The 19925-nt window shown below is 44.1% G+C and overlaps 1 protein-coding gene and 1 long non-coding RNA gene across 11 annotated transcripts in view; one reads left to right on the forward strand and one right to left on the reverse strand.

Annotated features, from left to right (window-relative positions):
* Positions 1-1353: 1353 nt before the first annotated feature.
* The window catches only part of SIDT1 (SID1 transmembrane family member 1), a 98254-nt gene continuing 79682 nt past the window's right edge, over positions 1354-19925 (reverse strand). For 3 of the 10 annotated variants that reach the window (XM_081572120.1, XM_081572119.1, XM_081572118.1), the window contains 9 exons: positions 18520-18656; positions 17781-17889; positions 14333-14347; positions 13204-13280; positions 9161-9207; positions 5881-5986; positions 5680-5790; positions 4373-4486; positions 1354-3011 (listed from right to left, as the gene is read on the reverse strand). In XM_081572120.1, coding sequence (XP_081428246.1) covers positions 2949-3011; positions 4373-4486; positions 5680-5790; positions 5881-5986; positions 9161-9207; positions 13204-13280; positions 14333-14347; positions 17781-17889; positions 18520-18656 — 779 coding nt within the window. In that variant the 3' untranslated portion in view covers positions 1354-2948. Of the gene's footprint in view, positions 3012-4372; positions 4487-5679; positions 5791-5880; positions 5987-9160; positions 9208-13203; positions 13284-14332; positions 14348-17780; positions 17890-18519; positions 18657-19925 lie in introns of all 10 variants that reach the window. The other 7 variants (XM_081572116.1, XM_081572124.1, XM_081572123.1 and 4 more) reach the window with 5 other exon arrangements.
* The window catches only part of LOC145538999 (uncharacterized), a 54922-nt gene continuing 44321 nt past the window's right edge, over positions 9325-19925 (forward strand). Inside the window, exon 1 of the long non-coding RNA XR_014077491.1 lies at positions 9325-9425. This is a non-coding gene — a long non-coding RNA (uncharacterized LOC145538999). The remainder of the gene's footprint in view (positions 9426-19925) is intronic.

The raw sequence follows: 19925 nt of genomic DNA on the forward strand, positions 1-19925 counted from the left end.
CCCCAAGTTTTAGACAGACTATCTTCCAGGAGGAGAAACATTTGGGTGTTATTGTTCCCCTGACACATACATTTGTGACCCCACGGACCATTCTGGGGGCTGCCTGGAGCCACAGAAGAAGCAGCTGCCACTGTCATTGCCCCAGGTGATGACTCCATCCCAGCCATGGAAAGTCCCTTCCCCAGATAGACTCGGGTTTTCCACTGGCTACTGCTACTGCTAAAATAAAACCAGGCTGATCCCTCTACCACCCAGTGCTAACAGCTGGGGCTGCCTCCAGCCTTTGTCAGAGGTGTGAAGAGGCTGTTCCTTATGTGCCGTTTTGCTCCTCTGGCTGCCACGTCTCTGCCCTCCAAGTGAACTGCTCTCGTTACCCTGTGCCTCTGCCAAGATCCTCCTCACGGGCTGGCTGTCTCCCGTTACCCTCCTGTTGAACTCAGAGTTGCCTTCCCCTCATGGAAAGAGAGAAGTCCATGAGCACAGAATTTGCACCGGCCTGTGCTAAGCGTGGACGAGGGACCACTATGAATAGCTCTGTCCACCCCTCTACCCTGAGTTCCTGTCAACCCAACAGACACAGTCAAATGCCTTTCTTATATCTTCCTACCACTGCACAAATCAGCACTACAGAAAGAACTAACAACAAATACATTTAGAATTGATATTTATAGGAGTAGGCTTGGTCTGGGTTTTCAGTCCTGCTGCAGAGAACATAACTGAACCACAGTATGTGAGTTTATAGCACTAGGCAGACACTGTCAGAAAACAATGCTGAAGAATACAGCAGCATAATCTATCCATTTCTACAGGGCCCCCTCTCCATCTCCATGGACATATTTCCCAGACAAGCTACCAAACAGGTTAAGTGTCCTACAATTTATTCACTTTAGGCCACAGGGGTGCTTGAAGAAACTTTGTTGTTCACATCCCGCCCCCACCTTTTTTGGATATGAAATCCTTTAGTGCATTAAAAAATAAAAGAATTAGGTCAACTCAGCAAAGTTAAACAGGTTTGAAATTTGTTTTAGATGTTAGATTAATAGAACCATCTCCTAGGTGGCCTTCATATGGCCTATGTGTTCAGTTCAGTAGCTCAGTCATGTCCAACTCTTTGCAACTCCATGGACTGCAGCATGCCGGGTTCCTCTGTGCATGGGATTTTCCAGGCAAGAAAATAAGTAGGTTGCCATGCCCTCCTCTAAGGGATCTTCCAGACCCAGGGATCGAACCCATGTCTCTTGTGTCTCCTGCACTGGCAGGTGGTTCTTTACCACTAGCGCCATCTGGGAAGCCGCATGTGGCCTATGGAAGCCAACAATTTTTAAGAAATAAAGAATAACAGAAGACCAATTACAAATTTGGGAGTATTTTAGAAAAAAAAGGTCACAATGCTTCATTGAAAGCATCTCTGTGTTCTTAAAATTAGGGGAAGTTTGCTATTTAAACTTCCAAAATGTGTTTTGAACACTATTTTAGAGAGAAAGAATAATATATTTTAAAAGGGGTGGCTGATCCATTTCTCTCACGAAAGATCAGGAAAGCAGAGGTGAGAAAGTAACTTCGGTTTCACAGGCAGACATACCTTTGTGCATGTGTTTGCATGTACAAGTTATGATGGCATCCTAGCCCAGGTAACAAGGGAGTTTGGTCAAAATGGGACTTCCTGGGGGCAGAGCAGCCACCAGCGTGAGAGTGAGGGTGGGGGGTGCTGAGCTTTTCAACACTGTCCTGGGGAGAGAATGTGAATCCGAGGGACAACCCCAAATGGCTGAGCTCTCTGCAGCTGGAGGGGAGGAGGGAGATGGGCTCACCCTGAGAGTGGCCTCCAGAGAACCTCGGGGGAAAGTCTGGAGCCCTGATCTGCATGAAGCAGCGGAAGAGGGTCATGGTCCCGAGGCACAGGAACCCGAGAGCAGTGACCCTGATGAGAACACTCATGTCTTCCCCAAGGGTTGTGTGGGCACAGGATGGAGCTATTTGAGTTGGAGATACTTTTGCCTTTGCTAAATCTGTGCCAGGAACCCAAGTCTTTTGTGTGAGGCCCGTTGGCCTGAGGCTGATGTCAGCAGCCTCCTAGTGCTGTCGGGCATTCCTCTTGCTCCTCCTGATGGTGGAAGAGTTTCCCATTTCCCCTTCTACCTTGGAGCTGATCTGTGGAGAAACAGGGCCTTCCCAAGAAGGTAGAGCCTGAGTCATGGGGTCAACACACAACGCTGGGATGAAGACTCAGGAAACAGGGAAGCACCCATGCCTTGGTCCCAGAGACAGTTACCCGCCAAGAGTGTGTGACAACCTGGAGTCTTCCTAATGCTGCCGGGAACCTAAGGGAAGTGTACAGCATTCCTGCAGCAGAGGTGACCAGCTGGAGCTACAGAACATCTATCCCAGTTGGGCAGGGCCTTGGAGCCACCCCTCTACCAGACTTTAGGGAATCACATCATCCCAGGACCTTGGAGGAGGAGGCTGGTGTTTGGGGATATCTAGAGCAGTGGATGTTACAGAGGTGCATAGGGGGCCAGCCTGGAGTTTCTGGGCAGGAAATCTGGGCTGCTGGCCTCTCTGGGGAGGGAGGCAGGGGGAGGACAGAGTGTAGCATGGTTCTGCCATGGCTGGCGAGTCTCAGGTGAGAGTAGGAGGAGTCCCAAGGTGGTCGACTTCGATGCAGCTTGCCCATGTCTAGCTCAGAGTTGCAACAAAAGGGAAGGGTGGGTGTTTCTGACTCTGGAGGTCTCATCTCTGTCCACAGCTGCAGCTTCTCGTCTGCCTCCCTTTCTTGCAGGTTGGGCCTCCCTTAGCTCCTCTCCTCCTTGTGGGAATGTGTACAGAGCTCACCCAACAGCGGGCGAGTGGAGCGTTTGGCAGTGGTGACTTTGCTGCAGTCCCTGTGTTTTTCATGAAACAGCACCAAGATCAGTGGTTCTCTCTCCCCGGCTCTTCATGCTGGAGGCTTAGAAGACAGGAATCTGGTCTCTCCGAACCAAATCCAGGTCGTCATCTAGGGTTAACAAAACCTGAAACAAGACGGGCAGAAAAATGAGAGGAATGCACAGCTGCAATAAGTCCCTGTTTTCTAAGACTCACAAGTTTACTTAATTGTTTTCATGTCTTCTGCAGTGCTGTGCTCTTAATAGACACTTGTAATTTTGCAATTCATTTATTCAAGTATCTATCAAGGGTCTATTAAGTGCAATTGTAGATGCTAGTGATATAGCTTAGGATAAAAGAGAAACAAATGTCTACCTGACGGAGCTTACATTTGAGAGAGGGCTTCAGACATGAAGCAAATGCATGAACAGAGGCTACTATGTTAGATAGCAGTATGTACTAAGGATAAAAATTAAACTGTGGAGGGAATATAGGGAGTATGGGATGGGATGAAGTAAAAAAAATTTTTTGGGTGGCTGGGGACGTCATTACCACTTAGAAGGGGACATTTGGGTGGGGACCTAAAGGGAATAAAGCCTTGTTGCAATAAAATATTGCTATAAGAATTGTTCCCCCACCCCCCATTTATAGTTCCCTCTACCATCACTCTCTCTGTGATGTAGAGGGAACTCTTAGCTCCACTTTTATTATCTCTGTCTCCCCAGAGAATGTGACGATTAAAGAAAGCCTTAAGGAAGGATGTTTATACAGACTGGTTAAACTTCCCAAATTGGCCACTAGGAGGCAGCCCCGCTCCGCTCTTGAGGTTCCTTGGCTGAGACTAAAGTAAAGGGTCGGAGTGAACCCAGGAGGCTCCTATTTATTACTTGTTAAAAGAGCTTGTGTGCAGGCACCATATACTTTTATTTTGGAAAAGTCAAAATTAAGATGGAAGTATGCTGGGAGTTGTCATCCTGGGTTGTTATAATATGCACAGCTTCAGGGAAGGTGTGTGGGCAAAAAACAAAGGAACTACAGGAGAGATTTGAAAGAGACTGAAAGGCAGCAGGAGGCCTGGCTGCTATCCTGAGCCACTCCAGGAACTTGTAAAATGTTTGTATTAATAAGGTATGTAGTGAGACTGGAGGAGAGGGAGGAATGTGAGTATGACACAAGAAGGAATAACCTAGTGTGGCTGAGATGGTAGCGAGTGCCACCAAAAGCGCTTCCTGGGGGAGCTGGGCATGTGAGTTCTAATCATCAGTGCAGTCCAAGCATTGTGCAACTGAAGGAAAATTATTTTAGCACTGTGTCTTAAAGTAGTGAAGAGTAAAAGAACAAAATGAAGATCTAACTAGAGGATACAATGTTAAAAAAAAAACAACAATCCGTACATTGAATCATAATGAAGACTTGGAAATTAAAAATAGGAGGATGTAAGTAAGGGGGGAAGAGAAAAAAAAGAATACAAGATGTAAAGAGAGAAGAAAAGTTTTTATAAACTCACCAAGAAGGAGAAAAACAGGGCAGTAGCAGAGAGGAAGTGCCAGATGTCATGGTCGTCAAAGAAATCCAGCAGGATGCACTCTCGGTTCTTCTCCCGGGACTCAGCTGGCGTGCCCTGGAAGGAGGCGAGGCAGGATGTAGTCCCACAGTTCAACTCCGTAGGGGACGGAGCATCCAGAAACCTACAGTCGCTACTAGATGCCTGGGTCACTACATTATTATTAGCTTCCAAGAAAACATACGTCCACACAAAAATGTGTCCACAGATGTTCATAGCAGCAGTGTTCATAAAAGCCAAAAAGTGGAAACAACCCAAATGTTCATCCACTGAACATCTGCTAAAATGAGGCATATTCATACAGTGGAATGAAAAGTGAAAGTGTTAGTCACTCAGTGGTGTCTGACTATTTGTGACCCCATGGACTTTAGCTCACCAGGTTCCTCTGTCCATGGAATTCTCCAAGCAAGAATACTGGAGTGGGTAGCCATTCCCTTCTCCAGAGGATTTTCTCGACCCAGGGATCAAACCATGGTCTCCTACATTGCAGGTAGAATCTTTACTGTCTGAGCCATTATTCAGCAATAAAAACACATGATGTACTGATACTGACATGATGTGATCTGTACATGGGTGGACCTAGGAAACATTACACAGAGAAGGCAGACTCAAAGACTGCATATGATTCCATTTATATGAAATGTCCAGGATGGGTAGATCTATAGAGACAAAAGATTAGTGGTTGCCTCAGGCTAAGGGGTTAGGGAGAAATGGGGACTGACTGCTAATGGATGTAGGATTTTTCCTGGGGTGATAAAAATGTTCTGATATTGATTGCGGTGGTTATGGTGATGGGGAGCTAAGACTTCCTCCCTGTTCTATGCCTCACATATATCACCAGTTTCCTAGGCCTCAGCTTTCCTATCTGTGAAATGGATTTATACACACCTGCAGCTGGGTATCTGTTTATGGATGATGATTATGATAAGGTGGAGATGATACACTAATCAAGCTTTCTGTACACATTAAGCATCCATTGGGAACAGGATCACAATCATAATACAACACACAGTGAAGATCATATTGGCAGTGGGGATAGGGCTTTGTGTTTAAGAAGCCATTGACGTGCCATTTATTGAGCATTTATGTGTGGATATTTATATAAAACCAACCCCTTTTAAAAAAGCTTTCACATTAAAGAATATAAAACAGATAAACAGCAATAAGCCCGTGAAGAGAAGGAGCTAGGAAGGTCAGCAAAGCAAGATGGAGAGAGCACATTGTCCAGGAGACAAACACTGTTCTCTTACCTCCCAGCTGCTGAGATTCTGGAAGAAAAAATACAGGGCGGCAGCCCACACTACAGCGGTGGCGACAATGCAGAAAAGCGGGATCAGGAGGATCTTCTCGGAGCTGCGAAGCTGTGGGTGAGAAGCAAATACCGCCAGGCTTCCTGCATCACCCGGTCACCTGAGGAGGGCCCGCGGCGCCCAGCCAGCAGCCACTCTTACCTTCATGATGATGTAAAAGGCCAGGTAGAGCAGCAGGTTGCAGATGAAGATGCCCAGCATATAGGAAGCGAAGTCCCTGGGTCGGTAGATGAGTCCAAAGAGGGCACTGAGCGCACAGAGGAATTGTTGTGTAGCCAGGAAGCTGGATTTGTAGTATTACCGACCCTTCCAACCCCCACCCCCATTGTGGGTGGGAGGGGAATTAAAAATCTTTTAACTTTCAATTTATTAAATCTCTTTCAGAACATTCATTTTAATGATTATAAAGTTCCTATCCATGGATGTACCTAAACAATACTCTCTGGTTGAAATGAGTTTTCTTTGTCCTTCAGTTGTCCACTATTATAAAAAATTGCAACAATGACTACCTTTAGACATATCATGGTTTTTTTCTTTTTGCATTTAAGATGATTAGATTACTAGACGTAGAATTGTCTCAATAATTGGTTTGACACATATTACCAATTTTTAGCTAGCTGTCTAAATACTGAAGTTTATTTGGTTGGGGTTTGGCCTTAATTTCAGTGTTCTTGCCTGGAGAATCCCAGTGACGGCGGAGCCTGGTGAGCTGCTGTCTGTGGGGTCGCACAGAGTCGGACACGACTGAAGCGACTTAGCAGCAGCAGCAGCAGGCCTTAATTTTGTTCCAAATTTCTACTCAGTTATAACAGAAATCTTTATTATCCGGGGCTTCCCTGGTGGCTCAGATGGTAAAGAATGCCTGCAGTGCAGGAGATAACAGAAATATTTACTATATAGCTCTTTCTTATCTTGTGGTTTTGAAACCTTGTTTTTAATACAGACACACTATGCACATGTATGATATATAGTCAGATTTCTGGCCTCTTCATACTGATTTACTAATTCATAATTTTGAATCAGTGCCTCACCATGTTGTTATTGTTTTATAGATTATCTAACATAGGTTGTCAGATGTAGTTTAGTCGCCAAGTTGTGTCTGACCCTTGTGACCCCATGGACTATAGCCTGCCAGGCTCTTCTGTCCATGGGATTTTCCAGGCAAGAATATTGGAATGGGTTGCCACTTCCTTCTCCAGGGGATCTTCCTGACCCAGGGATCGAACCAGGGTCTCCTGTATTGCAGGCAGATTCTTTACCAACTGAGCTACCAGGGAATTCCCAACATAGTTTAGGCTAGCTTGCACTATCCAATATGGTAACCACATGTGGCTATTTAAATTAAAATTAAATAAAATTAAAAGTGTATTTTCTCAGTCAGACCCCATTTCAAGTGCTCAATAACCACAAGTGGCTAATAAACATTTAAGCTTTATTCCAGAAATTTTGTTGGATAGTGCTGGGCTGTCACTATACACCTCTGTGCCTTCTTTCTTCTGTTAATCCTTTGCAGAGACCTTTGAAAATTTTGTCTAACTAGGTAAATAAATTTCCGAATAAAACCCTATTAACTTAGTTCCATTTCTGATTCTAAATTTGCACATTACCTTGAGAATCGATATCTTTATAATAGTTAATCTTCTCACCCAGGGCATGCTATCTTTCTTCATTTAGCTAAGTTTTTGTCTTTATCTCCTAATGAGGTAGTTAAATGTTTTGCAGAAAGATCCTGCATATCTCTCAAAGTTTATTCCTAAGTATTTGAAGTATAAAGCTGTTATTAATAGTTTTTGTTCATTTTTTAAAATATATTTTTTATTGAAGTATAGTTGATTTACAATGTTGTGCTAATTTCTGCTGTACAGCAAAGTGACTCAGTTATACACACATATACATTCTTTTAGTGTTCTTTTCCATTAGGATTTGTCTCAGGGTACTGAATATAGTTTCCTGTGCTATACAGTTGGGCCTTGTTTATATACTATATGTAATAGCTTGCATCTACTCACCTCCTCCATCCCCCTGCCCATCCCCTGCACTTGGCAACCACAAGTCTGTTCTCTGTGTCTATGAATCCGTTTCATGACTAGGTCCATTTGTGCCATATTTTAGATTTCACATATAAGTGGTATCATATGGTATCTGTCTTTCTCTTTCTGACGTACTTCATTTACTATGATAATCTCTAGTTGCATTGGATGCATCCATGTTGCATCCATGTTGCTGCATGCGTCCCTCAGTAAAGCATAGTCCTTCACAGGTACGGACCTTCCCCAAGGTAACCCCTGGGGCAGCAACATTGTGGGAAGTTTATTTTGTATGTACATGGCCCCTAAATAAGATTCAAATTCTCATGACTTGATTCTGGTTTTCCTGGGGTGTGCCTCTTTCTTCATATCTGATGCCTTAAAGGGAGGAGGAGGAGAGTCATCTGTCTATCAAAGGTTGCTGATCAGCTAAGAACCACTAATAAAAGCAGCTAAACTTACTTATTTTTTGAGAGATAAATAAAATGTCACTCATTCACATTTTTAAGAATAAGTTGCAAACACTAGATACATATAATATAGCTAGCATAAACATACTTTTGCTGCACTGTTCTACTTTGAGGTCATTTGAGGAAACAAAGGGGCTTCGCAGGTGACTCTAGTGGTAAAGAACCCGCCTGGTAAAGACGTAAGAGACATCAGTTTGATCCCTGGGTTGGGAAGATCCCCTGGAGGAGGGCATGGCAGCCCACTACAGTATTCTTGCCTGGAGAATCCCATGGACAGAAGAGCCTGGCGGGCTGTATAGTCCATAAGTTGCAAAGAGTTGAACACAAGTGAAGCAACAGCATGCATGCCTGAGGAAACAAAGGCAAGGTAATAATGAAGGAAAAGAAAAGGAAGAAGAATAATACACGCAGAGTAGGAAGGCTGAGACCCGGAGGGAAAGAAAGAAACAGGAAAGAGACTTACACACACACACAGACACACACACACCACCCCACTCCCCCTAGTAAGAAAGAGAAATGCCTACTGGATAGCATTATGGAAAGCTCTAAAAAAGTTTAAAATGGTTGCATTTTTGACTGCTGCCATAGTTAATCTCTCTCTTTATAAATCTGTGTGTATGTATGTATGTGCATATATAGCTAATCTAATTTATCCACATAAATATAGCAAATTTGATGTTTGTCTTGGTGAACAAATGAGTTCCAGGCATCGACATGTGGAACTCATTGCTTTAAGGTAGGCCACTACTAGTATACAAGTGCATTTTCTGCAGGACGACAAATAGCCTTCTTTCAAGTCTCTAGAGCAAGCACACTCTCCTTAATTTCAGATTTCTTTGTAAAAATGACAGCCAAGGAAAGCTAAGCCACAGTGTCACAGAGAAATTAGTAAAGAGAAAGACATGTTTTCCTAAGACTACTTACAAGGACCAGTTAACCAGGTTCCCCACGATGAGTAATACCATTCTGTCCTGGAAAGGAGGAGAGAAAACAGTGAATGAAAGGCTGCACGCACTACTTCTTACCATACAGGAAGCATCAATTATGGGAAAACTGCTTTAGTGAAAACAGTTTTTCTATCGATACAGGAGAGCTGTGCCTATGAATGAACACTAATCCTCTGAAGGGCTAAATGGCAAAGCCTCCGACTGCAAGCAGACATGACTTTCTCCCTATAAAAGAAGGCCTGGTAAGTAAAGCAGAAGTCTTGCTGTTTCCTTCCTGCTTTTAAAGGAGCTGGGCACCTGAGATTTTTTTCCCTGGGTTGTGGTGACTGGTGGGACCTAAGGCAGCTCTTGAGACACAATTGGAATTTGTTTCATTACTCTGGCTCCAAGGAGGTCCCGCAGCTCCCAGGCTCCTGGTTTCTAGACACACGATTCGAACACGTTATTGACCAGAGACATGTCAATACGTTTTAGAGAGTGATACAATTGACATCACTGTGAGAAGCTGTTAGCACCTAAAATTGACCAAGAGCTCATAATGTAATTCATGATTGTCATTATCATTCACATTTTGCTCCGTTTGGTTTTTGTTCCAATCTTGTGTATATTATAGGGCTTCCTTCATAGCTCAGTTGGTAAAGAATCTGCCTGCAATGCAGGAAACCCCAGTTTGATTCCTGGGTTGGGAAGATCTGCTGGAGAAGGAATAGACTATCCACTCCAGTATTCTTGGGCTTCCCTTGTGACTCAGCTGGTAAAGAATCCACTCTGCGGGAGACTTGGGTTTGATCCTTGGTTGGGAAGATTCCCTGGAGAAGGGAAAGGCTACCCACTCTAGTATTGTGGCCTGGAGAATCCTATGGACTGTATAGTCCATGGGGTTGCAAAGAGTCGGACATGACTGAGCGACTTTCACTTCACTGTGTATATTTTAAACTCAAGTGTATTACTATAAATTTTTTTAAATGATGTATCACCAACTTTTGAGTGAAGAAGAATTTTTTGGTGAATTTTATGCAAATACTTCCTCTGATTGTCTGAGCGACATATATACTAGTGTCTAAGAAGATCACAGTTCTTCAGAATATGGATCCAGATGATGTGATTATTTGACCAACAAAAAAACAAAAACTTAGTGATTGATTCTGATACAGAAAGTGGAAATGAAATTCATGGTGCTAGAGAAGACTTCACAGGTGTGTCTGGTGTAACTATTGAATGTAATAACCTGCATGCTGCTGCTGCTGCTAAGTCGTTTCAGTCGTGTCTGACTCTGTGGGATCCCGTAGACAGCAGCCCATTAGGCTCCTTTTTCCCTGGGATTCTCCAGGCAAAAATACTGGAGTGGGTTGCCATTTCCCTCTCCAATGCATGAAAGTGAAAAGTGAAAGTGAAGTTGCTCAGTCATGTCCAACTCTTCGCGACCCCATGGACTGCAGCCTACCAGGCTCCTCTGTCCATGGGATTTTCCAGGCAAGAGTACTGGAGTGGGGTGCCATTGCCTTCTCCGAACCTGTATAGTGCTAGTGAATTAACAGAATTTTTGGCTGGCCAAAATAAAAATCGCTGGCCACAGGAATTAGTTTCTGCAAAAATCCCCTGGTCAAAGATTAAACTTGTTGGTAGGGGAGAAAATAGAGAGGTAAGTTTCATCTCAAAGGACAATTACTCTAACATATTATTCATAATCTGCTTGTAACACTTTTAGGTGCTATCTGATTATACTTTAGTTTTCATGGCCACTCATCTGTTTCAAAGTAGTGATTCTCTTTGTGGGTAATCTATTAAATTTTATTAAATAAAATCTATTTTAAAAATCTTTTTAATTTTTAATAAAAATCTATTAAATATTAAATAAATCTATTAAAAGAAATATCTTCCTTTTTAAATAATTAATTCACCAGTAGAAAGACCAAAATCCAAAACACTAACACCAATTGCTGGCAAGGATATGGAGCAATAGGTATTCTCATTCATGGCTGATGGGAATGCAAAATGGTCCAATCATTTTGGAAGACAGTTTCCTAGAAAACTAAACATACTTTTACCATATAATCCAGCAAGTGTGCTCCTTGGTATTACCTAAAGAAGCTGAAAACATGCCTATACAAAAACCTGCCCACAAAATTTTATAGCACATTTTTTCAAAGCAGCCCAAACTTGGAAGCATCCAAAATGTCTTTCAATAGGTAAATGGATAAATAAGCTATAGTACATCTAGGCAATGGAACATTAGCACTAAAAAGAAATGAGCTATCAAGCCATGAAAAGACATGCAGGAAACATAAGTCTATATTGTTAAGTGAAAGAAGCCAATCTGAAAAGACTACATGCTGTATTATTTCAGTCATATGACATTCTGGAAAAGGTAAGACTAAAGAGAATAAAAAGATCAGTAGTTGGTGGAGTTGGGGAGGGCGGGGGTGGGAAGAATAGGTAGGGCACAGAGGATTTTTAAGGCAGGGAACTACTTTGTTTGATACTATAATGATGAATATATGTCACTACAAACTCGTCACAAAACCCATAGCATGTACACCACCAGGAGTGAACTGCAAACTATAGGCTTTGAGTGACTATGTGTTAACAGGTTCATCAACTGTAACAAACGCGCCCCTCTGGAAGGGATGTTGATATGGGGGAAGTTGTGCCTGTGTGGAGGAGGGGCATTTGGGAAATCTCCATATTTTCTTCTCAATTTTTCCCTGAACCTAAAACCTTTTAAAATACTCTAAAAATAGTCTATTTTTAAAAAGACAGCATGCATCAATTAATGTAAAAACAAAAGCGCTAATTTCCCCACATGGAGAAGGCAATGGCACCCCACTCCAGTACTCTTGCCTGGAAAATCCCATGGACGGAGGAGCCTGGTAGGCTACAGTCCATGGGGTCGCTAAGAGTCGGACACGACTGAGCGACTTCACTTACACTTTTCCCTTTCATGCACTGGAGAAGGAAATGGCAACCCACTCCAGTATTCTTGCCTGGAGAATCCCAGGGATGGCGGAGCCTGGTGGGCTGCCATCCATGGGGTCGCACAGAGTCGGACATGACTGAAGCGACTTAGCAGCAGCAATTTCCCCATAAGTTTCACATCTGAGGCTTGTCTCCCATAATACTCACAGGTCCTAATGGGATCTTACATTCTCTCCTGAGTAAAACCCTCCAGCCTCAATTTCCTCAATTTTTAGTGCCTATAGCTCCTGCCCAAGCTCTGCAGGATTAAAGACATTCACATTTGTATATTCTTTATATAAAAATCCTTCTGATTATAAACTATCAGCAGAAATTCAGTGAACACCTATGTGCCAGGCCCAAAGGGCATCACTGGTTCTGACCACAGGCCTGGGTAAAGGCTGGGGCAGTGGCTCAGAGGAGGGATGCAAGTTCTCTGGGGTCCCTGGCCAGCAAGCCAAGGCAGCTGAGACCAGCACCCTGATCCCTCTGCTCACTGTGGAAACATGTAATATATTGAAAACTATAAGGCAGAATATTTAACAGTGTATTTTTACCAAGAACCAATAACTATAAATTTGAAAAACACATTCCTACTCGCTGTCAGAATCAAACAGTATACAAAAAACAAACAAATGAAAACTGTGGAAAGTGTAAGTTCCTGATGAAAGTGATTGGAATGACCATATGACCCATTTGGCTTGGGATGGTCCAGGTGTCATCATGAATACTGCCTTGTATTCACAAATGGAATAATCATACCTCTTTGGATGATTATTTTATAGGGACACTCTGTCTTGATCCTCCCTCCCTAGCAATTATTACTGTTTGACAGTTTTGTACATATGTTTTCTTTATATATTAGCAATTTTTACATAAAAAGGGCTCCATTCCCTCTTGTCTTTTAAGAGTGAGAAGCAAAGGAAGCAAGATGCCTCTTCCCTCACTAACTGGACCTCAGCCACCCTAGGCCATCTGGCCCCCTTGGTTTGGGGAGCCTTGAGTGACTGCCCCGCTGTCCTGTTGTCTGGGAGAGGGCCAAGGGACACAAGGACGTGCACGTACCATATACAGAGGCCGGCTGCACTGCTGGATGCAGTCCGTGTAGCACACCATAGCGGCCCGCCGGAAGATTCCCCAATCTGCTGATGACACAACCGCATGGTAAGAAGGCTTAGTCATTGATAATGTAGAACACTCCACTGTGGCCCAAGCTTTTGTGGCCAGGATGAAGATGTCCTCACCTCATAAAAGCCATGCTTTGCACCTAATAGGTCAGTCATAAATACTTGCTTTCAAAAATGCACCCCCACCCCCACCGCCATCAGGGATTTCATGGCAGGTGTGCCCTATCCGTGCGGCAGCCCGCAGAAAGGCAATAAGATGGACACAGGGGACAAGCACTCACAGACCGCTTGGGCAGCTGGCCAGCCCGCCTGCGGTCTCCTGTGGCTAAGTTTCCCTCTGTTGATGGTTTACTCTAGTGCTGTTTTCTTTACAGCAGAGATGTATGGGGCCTCTCAAAAGTCACCTTAAAACATCTGCTCTCTCTAGACCATGGGAAATCATAGCTTGTAAAAATTCAAATTTGTATTTCTCATTGTGGTTAAAAGTGAGTAAAAATTAAACCAGGGAATACTGGGGACTATTGAGCTTGTCCAGAAAGCCTGAATGTGGATTAAAACAATAGTCAAAGGAACATAGATGGGAGAGAAAGAGAGAGGGGAGCTTTTTTTTTTTTTAATGCAATCCTTCAAAAGGATGGTCTGAAACACAGTGAGTGTGCATGTTATAATTGTTATATAAACAGGACCAGAGCCCCAGGTGGGGCTGTCCTGTGAGCCATCCACATGTAGATGTCACAGGCAAGGCTGGGGTCTGCCTGAAGTGAACATTTCAGAGAAGGTAGACCCCAAGTCTGTTGTGACTGCTGCAACTCTTCAAGGTCAACCCTGGGTTCACCTGAAGCAGCTGAATACTCTGGGAGGGGGGAGGATGTGCATGCATTAGCTCAGGGGAGGTGGGCTGGTTGGGGTGCATACCTGGCTCTGAGTCTCTCTCTGCACCCCCTTCCCACCAAATCCTGCCCAATCTGGAAGGGGTGTTCAGAAAGCAGACTTGGCAGGTCAGCCAGGCAGGTTGTTTTGTTAAGAAAACAACCTAGAAAACCCCGGGAAGGACAGCTGAACGTTACCTGTGTCAGACACATCTGAATCAGTGGGAAGCAGAGAAATAGGGGAAAAAAAAACAAAAAAAGATTTGTAAGAAGGAAGCCAAACAGGTAAACTACTGTCATTTTATTTTCCTTTAGAAATGGATGACTTTAATTTTGTTCTGTGATTACAAAAGAAATGTTTTCTCATAAAGAACACAGACTCCTGCCTGTCTCACACATTCAGAGCATGAGTCAGACTTTTCTCTCCCTATGTTCTTTTGTGCACCCCTTGCAGCTTATAACCCTTCCTCTCTCTGTGGTCCTTTTGGGGAGGCAAGGGACACAATAGTGATTTGGGCAAGTAGCTCTGTAGTTTTCTGTCTGGGTTTCCCTGGTGGCTCAGATGGTAAAGAATCTGCCTGCAATGCAGGACACCCAGTTTTGATCCCTGGGTCAGGAAGATCTCTGGAGAAAGGAATCAATCCACTCCAGTATTCTTGCCTGGGAAATCTAATGGACAGAGGAGCCTGGTGGGCTATAATCCATGGGGTTGCAGAAAGTCAGACATGACTGAGTGACTAACAAAACTATGCAATGCTCTGCCTCCCTCCTGCCACTGTTCCTGTGTCCACATTTATTTTCAGGTGAGGCTTGAGGGCCACAGGGAAAGGAGGCTGTGATTTGAGGAAGCAAAGGCAGTTGTCTGACCACTCTCCACTAACCCAACTTCCTGCCTCTGGACTAAATGTAGATGCAGTTGTGATTCTGGGAAGGATAGGGGGCAGGAGGAGAAGGGGACGACAGAGGATGAGATGGCTGGATGGCATCACCGACTCGATGGACATGAGTTTGGGTAAACTCTGGGAGTTGGTGATGGAGGCCAGGGAGGCCTGGCGTGCTGCAGTCCATGGGGTCGCAAAGAGTTGGACACGACTGAGCGACTGAACCGAACTGAACTGAGTTGTCCGAACTGAACTGAGTTGTCACAATGAAGTAGCGAATTTTCCTTTTGATTTTGGTAAATCTGTAACCACTTGGGGAAGACTCCCTAGTACAGGAATTTAAAATATTCAGATAAGCTATGTGAGGACTATCTTCCCTTCGCTTCTCCAGACCCACCTGCCATGTCTCTGTCCCTACCATGCCTGGGGAGGCTGACTATAGGGACCATGCAGTGGGTCCCCTTAATTCCGTTGGGTTTGGACAGTGAGAAGCCCCGGCAGGAGACTGGAGGGACAGAGAAAGAACAGTCAGCTCAGAGTACTATCTGCCTGATGCCCACCCCGTGAGGCTGCCTGTCAACAAAAGGACATCGATCCTTTCCTGCTGACTTGCTCTCCATGATGCCCTCCTTCCACATCTTGGTAACCACTTCCTCCGTGTTCTTTTGGGCTTGTGGATAGTAAGCTTCTCTGCTCCTAACCCCAGGTTACTTTCATTCTTCTCTGCCCCACTCCTGTCCTATGGAGAGTCCCTTTGTGAATAAATCATTTGTCTTTGGGCATGGCATCTTTTTCCTGTTGGGACCCTGACAAACTATTTCATGGTTATAATAGACTACATTAAATTCCTCCTTTTTTAAAAAGGTATGGGGCAAAGGTGATATAAATATATTAAAAGCCCCTCTATCTATTAATGGTCATGACCATTACATGTATCTGTATTCAGTATTCCGTATTCTGCATTTTTCCAACTCGGAAAACCCAGAAATATAGTGCTTAAATTATTCTCCTTTTGAGAGTTTAGTTTGTCCAGTTTCACTCAGTTTTGAGTATGGAGGATGGGACATGAACAGAGAGCTGTACCAAATGTCCTACACAACTAGCTCATGATGCTTCCACTGGAGAAGCTGGAGGTATCCTGGCTACGTTAACACCAAGTGTTAACCTACTGACCATGCCAAAAGGGAAAATTAAACTGCTGAAATGAGAGATTGTTTTATTTTGTTGTCTAGTCTTAAAGCCGGGCTTCTCTGGTGGCTCAGATGGTAAAGAATCTGCCCGCAATGCAGGAGACTGGGTTCAATCCCTGGATTGGGAAGATCCCCTGGAGGAGGGCATGGCAATCCATTCCAGTATTCTTGCCTGGAGAATCCTCATGGACAGAGAACCCTGGCAGGCTACAGTCCATGGGGTCGCAAAGAGTCAGACGTGACTGAGCGGCTAAGTACACAGCACAGTTTTAAAGCCAATTGTTATCTAGAATTGCTCTTATATCTGGGCAACAGGGGTGCCATATTTGAAAGGCACTCATTCCCCAGTGAGTGAGGAGTCTGCAGAGCAAGGGGACTGCTCCCCCCAGGTCACATTCTGAATTTCTGGACCCAAAAATTTCCTGCCCTGATGGCCTTGAGTTTGCTCTCAGAACCTGCATAAACTTTTCCCCTGGTTTATTTTTCCTGAGGACAGTATGCACTTCTAGAGGCAAGGAATAGCCAATTGGATGTTGGACAAGGGTGGGTGTCCAAATGCATACCTGTGAGACCCCTTAAGATGCAGGACAGAGCCAGCAGTGGGAAGAAAAGATGGGCAGGGGCTGGAGACCAGCTCTCCTGTACAGCTATGTTCTGTTCTGTGTTCTAGAATATTCTCCCATGCACCTGAGAATTTTAAATTTGAGCTTGTACCTTTTAGGTTGTAATAAAGGTGTATGTATCAGTTGTTGGTCTGCTTTCTTTCTTCCCCATATATAATAGTGTTTTTAGTTTTATTTATAACATAAACATTTTCATATGTATGGTGTACAGGCTTTTATTTACAATCTTGCCTTGGCTCTGAAAATATTAGGGATGAGCCTCTATGTTTATATATGTTGGTTTTTCTTGAAATATACAAATGAATCTTTGAGTCTGACTTCCCAGACCTTAAAATGATGGGTGAAATTTAGATGCTCTAATATGATTTGCTCCCATGTATGCTGAATGACCAACAGTAGATCAGAAGCTGATTTCCGCAGGACACTAGGCATTCTAACGTGATCTGTTCACAGTGTCAGAGAACGTTAGGCAGGTATCCTGCCCCTGAGACTGGCAAGTTGGTCTCTGAAAGTTCCAGTCCCAGAATTTGAAAAGAATATATAAATTCTTGATAGCTACTTAGCATGGTTAGAGAAATATTCTTTTTAAATACTGCAAACTGAGAAACACTCTTTTTGGTGGAACTAGCGGTGTGACTATCATACTGTTCTGCAAACGCACTTTCAAATCCTGGTGAATTGTAAAGCTTTTGAGACTTGGAGTAGGAAGGAGTCCTCAGCTCTGAGCTAGCTTAGTTTCTCAGTTGAAAACAGAACTAGTGATAATAAGTTGCTGAAATTTTATACAGGAGAGGAAGCTCTTAGAATATATGCTATTAAACACACACAATTCAGAGCACGTGTTCACAGCGACAAGTAATACTCCCATTTAGGATAAGCAGGACAATTTCTTCTTGGGGGGCGGGGGTGGGCGTTAAATGGCATGTTTAGTATAGAGGAACAGGTGACTCACCTATCTTGAAACGACCCATGTAGTAGATCTGGGTGCTGAGGGCCAGAGAAGCCAGGATATGGATCGCAGAGAAGATGACCCAGAACCACACGCCATTTTTCCCAAACACCTAAAAGTAAAGACGAAAGTTACCATCATCTATTTTTTTCCCCCAAAGAACTCATTAAAGTTGTTCCGTCCCTTGTGCATGCATACGTTGTCAAAAACCGAGCTGTGTGTGTATTTTGGATTTCCTTGTCCTCTGAGCTCTCAGGGATCTTACTACACTCAGAGGAGAAAGAATGGCTACCTGGCTGCATGAAAAAGAAAGAAATGGAAATGGGCAGCAGTGGGTGAGGCAGCTGAACAGCGGTCAAAGAGGCAGTCGGTCTACAGTTGGAGGCTGACGCTCTCCAAATAACAGAAGGCGACTGACCCTTGTCCACACATGTTTGGGAAATGGCTTCTGTTCTTTCAGGTCAGTCTCTGTCCCATTAGGGCCTATGTGTGGCTATTCCAGTTTTACCTGAGTCAGGTACCAGCTCTATATGAACACTGTCCAGGGTCAGTTATACAGGGATCTGTTACATTCTCAAAATTTCTAGCTAAATAACTAAAATGCCGTGAATGGACCAATGATGAGAGTGTGTCATGGGCCAAGGGTTATGATTAATTAAACCTGTACACCTGAGGTCCAAAAAATAAACACAAACAATAAAAAGCCTCCCAAGAGGGCTGCCAGCTGTAGGGAGGGACACACCACTCCGAGGACGGTGAGTGTGATGACCAGGGCAAAGGAGGCGTAGGCGGCATAGGCGCTGGCGTTGATGTCCGGGTGGCGGGTCTGGTAGAGCTTCAGCATGCAGAGGCCGGCGATCATGTACATGAAGGAGGTGTCTGAGGAGGAGCCGAGACAGTCAGGATCCAGTAGGTGGCAGACCGATCTTTAGAGAACCCTGCCCTCCCGGCCTTGGAGTATTTGCTGCCCTCAGCCCGTGTGGTGACCTCCAGTGTACCAGCCTCCCCAGACACATTCGAGGCAAACCCTACACACTCCATTTCTCACCCCCGGCAAGAGGGGGGCTCCTAGCTCACAGAAGAAAAGTATAAGATGATATAATGAATAACTGACTACCCCCACTCGCAGGGGTGAATGTATATAAACGCCCCTGTCCAACAACAAAAGAACCGCTAACAGTGACAGGATAGTGTGACAATAAAGAGAGTCCCAGTTGGATGCAGGAGGTCCTTCTCAGTGTCCTGAAACATAACCATACTGATTACTGCTCATGTACACAGCTTTCTAGCCTAGGAACAGGAGACAGCTAGCAATTACACGTGGCTTAGCTGTATGAGGGTTGCAGTTGTTTAGTTGCCAAGTCACGCCCAGCTTTTTTGTGACCCCATAGACTATAGCCTACCAGACTCCTCTGTCTATGGATTTCTCAGGCAAGAATATTGGAGTGCTTGCCATTTCCTTTTCCAGGGGATCTTCCCCACCCAGAGATCAAACCCACATCTCCTATGTTGCAGGCGGATTCTTTACCATCTGAGCCACCAGGGAAGCCCCAGGAGGATTAGGGGACTGCAAATTAAAACAACAATGTAATGTCCTATGTTACTCAAAAATGTGGCAAACTGTAAATATCTAACAATAACAAAAATTAGTGACATGGGGGAAGTGGGAACTCTTACTCAGCTAGTGTGAGTGCAAACTAATATTCTGGGGAGAAACTTGGCTTTTTTTTCTGGTAAAATGGAAGATGCATAAAGCAGGTGATCCCCAAATTCTAATTCTAGGTGTTCCAGGAAACCTTTCTCACATGTGCACAAAGCGACATATATGAAGGTATTCATTGCAAAATTGTCTGTACCTGACCCGCCTCTTGAGCAATCTGTATGCAGGTCAGGAAGCAACCGTTAGAACTGGACATGGAACAACAGACTGGTTCCAAATAGGAAAAGGAGTATGTCAAGGCTATATATTGTCACCCTGCTTATTTAACTTATATGCAGAGTACATCATGAGAAACGCTGGGCTGGAGGAAGCACAAGCTGGAATCAAGATTGCCGGGAGAAATATCAATAACCTCAGATATGCAGATGACACCACCCTTATGGCAGAAAGTGAAGAAGAACTAAAGAGCCTCTTGATGAAAGTGAAAG

Source organism: Giraffa tippelskirchi, chromosome 2 (genome assembly GCF_054371585.1).
Source record: "Giraffa tippelskirchi isolate mGirTip1 chromosome 2, T2T-mGirTip1v1.2.pri, whole genome shotgun sequence".
Classification (NCBI taxonomy): domain Eukaryota; kingdom Metazoa; phylum Chordata; class Mammalia; order Artiodactyla; family Giraffidae; genus Giraffa; species Giraffa tippelskirchi.